The sequence below is a fragment of the Plectropomus leopardus genome, unplaced genomic scaffold (assembly GCF_008729295.1).
Source record: "Plectropomus leopardus isolate mb unplaced genomic scaffold, YSFRI_Pleo_2.0 unplaced_scaffold29464, whole genome shotgun sequence".
NCBI classification, from domain to species: domain Eukaryota; kingdom Metazoa; phylum Chordata; class Actinopteri; order Perciformes; family Serranidae; genus Plectropomus; species Plectropomus leopardus.
Genome location: NW_024632117.1, coordinates 1 through 4,092, shown reverse-complemented (window position 1 = coordinate 4,092; position 4,092 = coordinate 1). Strand labels below are relative to the sequence as shown.

General features: G+C 37.1%; 1 protein-coding gene across 1 annotated transcript; it reads right to left on the bottom strand.

Annotated features, from left to right (window-relative positions):
* Positions 1–448: 448 nt before the first annotated feature.
* On the bottom strand, positions 449–2,205 carry LOC121938428 (opticin-like). The gene is made up of 2 exons (XM_042481673.1): positions 1,864–2,205; positions 449–1,651 (listed from the first exon to the last, which is right to left on the bottom strand). The coding sequence occupies exons 1-2, from the start codon at positions 1,882–1,884 to the stop codon at positions 1,220–1,222; spliced, it is 453 nt and encodes a 150-aa protein (XP_042337607.1). The 5' UTR covers positions 1,885–2,205; the 3' UTR covers positions 449–1,219.
* Between the last annotated feature and the right edge of the window lie 1,887 nt (positions 2,206–4,092).

The window sequence follows — 4,092 nt, the reverse complement described above, 5'->3', positions numbered from 1 at the left end:
ATAGGGCCAGAAGTAATACAGTATATATATATACATATATATGTATATATATATATATATATATATATCAGATATATAATAATACCTATCAGAGCCAAACTAAGAACTGACAGACAAAATTTAAGCCGAACTAATCAAGAGAGAAACAATTACAAAATAAGCAGTAAGCACTGAAATACAGTAAAATCTAAAATACATTAATGAAAATAGACACATGAAAACAAACGTGTATATATTATAGTATGTAGTATATAACTTTGCTTGTTATATGTGAGCATCACAATTACTCTGTCCATGAGTTTATATAACTTCAATCATAAAAGACACTTCTTCTGTGTATCAGCATAATAATCCTTCCATAGACTATTACATGTTAGCTTCACTTTAATGTCTCTTAACACTTTTTAACTTCTCATCGAGCTGTTGTTCACCTTTCAGGAAGCTTTGAGTAAGACTGAGTGTTTATTACACAATACTTTGTCACAATGGGTATGCAAGAGTCAAGAAGAGACATGCACAAATAGTCCAAGTATTTTAGTGACTCTACAGAACGTGAGAAACTATAGAAGCCAACAAATGAATGGAGTCACAGATAGTTATTTGAAAGTTTACCGTGATAATGAAGTGGAAGTCTTACCGTGCAGACTGTGAAACTCCTTCACTGTGTTTGTCCTCCGGTCAGATTGTGTGGATCTGCCCACCACACTGCTGCAAACTAACATCTGATCTGAGAGCAGTCAGCCTGCTCTCGCTCTTTTCTTAGTCTGACACTACACACAAATGCTGCAACTTCCCAGTAGCAAAATGTCCTGTCCCTGTTCCAAAGACACCTTCCTCATTTATGGTTTCAGGAGTTGCAAAAAAATAACTACAAATATAAAAAAATATTAAATGATAAAAAAAAAACAAGGTGCTAGGTATAATAAAAAAAAACAAGGTGCAAAAAATGGTAACATAAAATTAGTAACATTCCAAGGTGCCAATTCAACAGTCTAGAAAAATATTAAAAAAATATGTAAACCAATTGCACATGGAGGATAATTGCGCTTGTGAAAAATGCACTTTTGAAATAAGTCCAGTTGGTGCGTATGTGTGTGGTCTACTGGGAGCAGTGCTGGTTTTATAGTCTGACAGCAGCAGGAAGGAAGGACCTGCAATGCTGCTCCCTTCACACACTTTGGATGGAGCAGTCTGTTGCTGAAGGGGCTTTCCAGTGCAGTTAGTGGGAGTCATTTTCCAGCATGGAGGACAACTTGGTGATCGTCCTCCTTTCTCCCATCACCTGTCCTGGATCAAGAGGGCACCCCAGGACAGAGCTGGTCGTCTGTATCTCAAGCTGCCTCAAGTTTGTCAAGCCTCCAGTCTGCAGTCGTGATGCTGCTGCATCTTCCATTATTTCCAACTTTGTCAGTTTTCTCTGCCTGAAGAAAAAGTTGTTCCGTATGGTGAGCTGCACATTCTGCTTCCCAAGATCTATTTGTTGCAGCTGGTCATAGCCTCTGAGCGCGCTGCTGTTGATCTCACTGATGTAGTTAAACTCCAGGTAGAGGTGGGTGATGTTGGGAGGCAGAGCAGGAACCCAGTGGAGGTGCTGTGAGGCGCAATTAGCCACAAGACCAGCCAAAGTGCATGATGGGTAGCATGTGGGTACCTGCAAGTAGGAAGTTAAAAATTTTCCATAAATTTAAGAAATGAGTGCGCTCTATGGTTAGAGGAATCGTTAAATTTTTTAGGAGAGTTAAATGTGAAGATTAATGCCACTTTCACACATGTATGGTAAATCAGCCCATTTTCATTCTGAATTTCTTAAATAAAACCGCTTTGTCTGTGTTTTTGGCTAAAGTTTGCGATGCTAAATGGCACCTTTGGGGGGGCACATGACATGCCAATGAACGGCGTCAGGTGAAAACGTGGCTGGATGCAGTGTTACGGCCATATTCCACCAGATCCGTGATTGGTCCGGCTCCGATCTGTCACGGCAGACAAAGCAAAGAGATTACACTCTAGTCTACGTGTTTACTTCCACTAGCTCCACTATGTTGTGAATTGACTGTGTCGCAGCTCCGTCAGTCCGGATCCTTGCGGATCAGATACTCAAGGCTTCTATTTTTGTCAGATGTCACTATATCATACAAAAATAATCATAAAAATGTCATAGTATATTATGTTGCTCAAAATGTCATAAAAACGTTATATTATGTTGCTCAAATTATCATCAAATTGTCATAGTATAGTATGTCGCCTAAGAGATCTTAAAAACCTCATCCTATAGTATGTTCTTCAAAGCATCATAAAAAAGTCATAAGATAGTATGTTATCCAAAAAAGTCACTGAAAATATCATGAAAACGTGATAGTAAAGTATGTCCCTCGAAATATCATAAAAAGTCACATCATAGTATATTGTCCGAAAAATCATGAAAGTATAATACTATAGCTTGTCATAAAAAAATAAAATAAAATAAAAAATCACAAAAAGGATAGTATGTTAAAGGATATCGTGTGACTCAAAATATCATAAAAGCACCATGGTATAGTATGTTGTTAAAAATATAAAAATGTCATAATAGAGTTTATCATCCAAAAAACATAAAAAAAAGATGTCCTAGGATAGTATGTTGCTCAGAATATCATGATTACTTTTTTTTTAAAGTGATGCAGATACAAATTAAGTGGAGGACATTACAAAGACAATACTGTGTGGGAAAAAAGACAACAACAGTTGACACAACAGAGAAACAGGCATAATAGCATTAGTACAGTGTATACTGACAGTGTTAAATGGCTGTGTGTGTGTGTGTATGTGTGTGTGTGTGTGTGTGTGTGTGTGTGTGAATGCGTGCAAGCAAATGTGTTGGTGATGCAGTTAGGAAGTTGGGATGGATTACAGCATGTGGAGTGGGCAAAAGAGAAAGATTAAGCAAAATAAAGTAAGGGGAAATAATAAGAAAAAAGAAAAAGAAAAAAGAGAGAAAATAAATAATTAAATTAATAAATAACATTTCTCTCTAGAGAAATGTTATTTAAATTCAGTTCAGCACATTTAGAGGTCAACAGAATTGCAGGCATTCCCCCTTACCTCAGTTGCCGTCAGACTGTGGGGGAGACGGCCCACTGATAAAAACTCTGTAGTATAGTATCTTGCCAAAAGTTTCATTAAAATGTCATAGTGTAGTATGCTGACTAAAAAGTCAGTTGACCCCTCTCTCCTATGTATCATTTTGTCATCTACTGTAATTTAATTGTTTTTAACAACATCAATTACACATCTGTCTGTCCTAGAAGAGGTATCCCTCCTCAGTTGCTCCCCCTGTGGTCTAATTGAAACTTTGCATATGATGAAATAACAGTGTCATAAAGAGGAAGTATGAAAAGCAAAGCGCATAAATCAGTTCAGTCTACTGTAATAGGATATGCATAAAGATAAATGTGCGCAGCTTGACACGCTGGCAACACCAGCAGCAAATAATTCTGCTTATGGCACTCATCAGGCACAGCAGCGACTCTGCCCATCAGTTTATAACTTCTGTCATAAAGGACACTTCTTCTGTGTATCAACTAATAGTCTCCTTAATTAACTAGTGGGTGTTCGTAGCTTCACTTTAAAGTCTCTACAAAGCTTTGAAATAACTTCTCATGCTGTTCTTCACTGAAAGGTTTCAGTAGGCTTTGCGTTCACGTGTGAACAGACACAGACTGAGTGTTTATTAAGCAATACTTTGTTACAGTGGGTATGGAAGAGTCAAGAACGGACAAATAACTACAGAAAACTATAGAAACCGACAAAAGAATGGAGTCACAGATAGTTATTTGAAAGTTTACCGTGATAATGAAGTGAAAGTCTTACCGTGCAGACTGTGAAACTCCTTCACTGTGTTTGTCCTCCGGTCAGACTGTGTGGACCTGCCCACGTATTCTGACTTTCTGACTTTGTAATGATATTTTGGTTGACATAATATACAATGACATTTTCATGATATTTTCAATATTTTCATCATATACATATATATATATACAGTACTGTGCAAAAATCTTAGGCCACCATGGATTTTTTGTTTTAGAAAAGTTGTAATGAGGACATAATATATATATA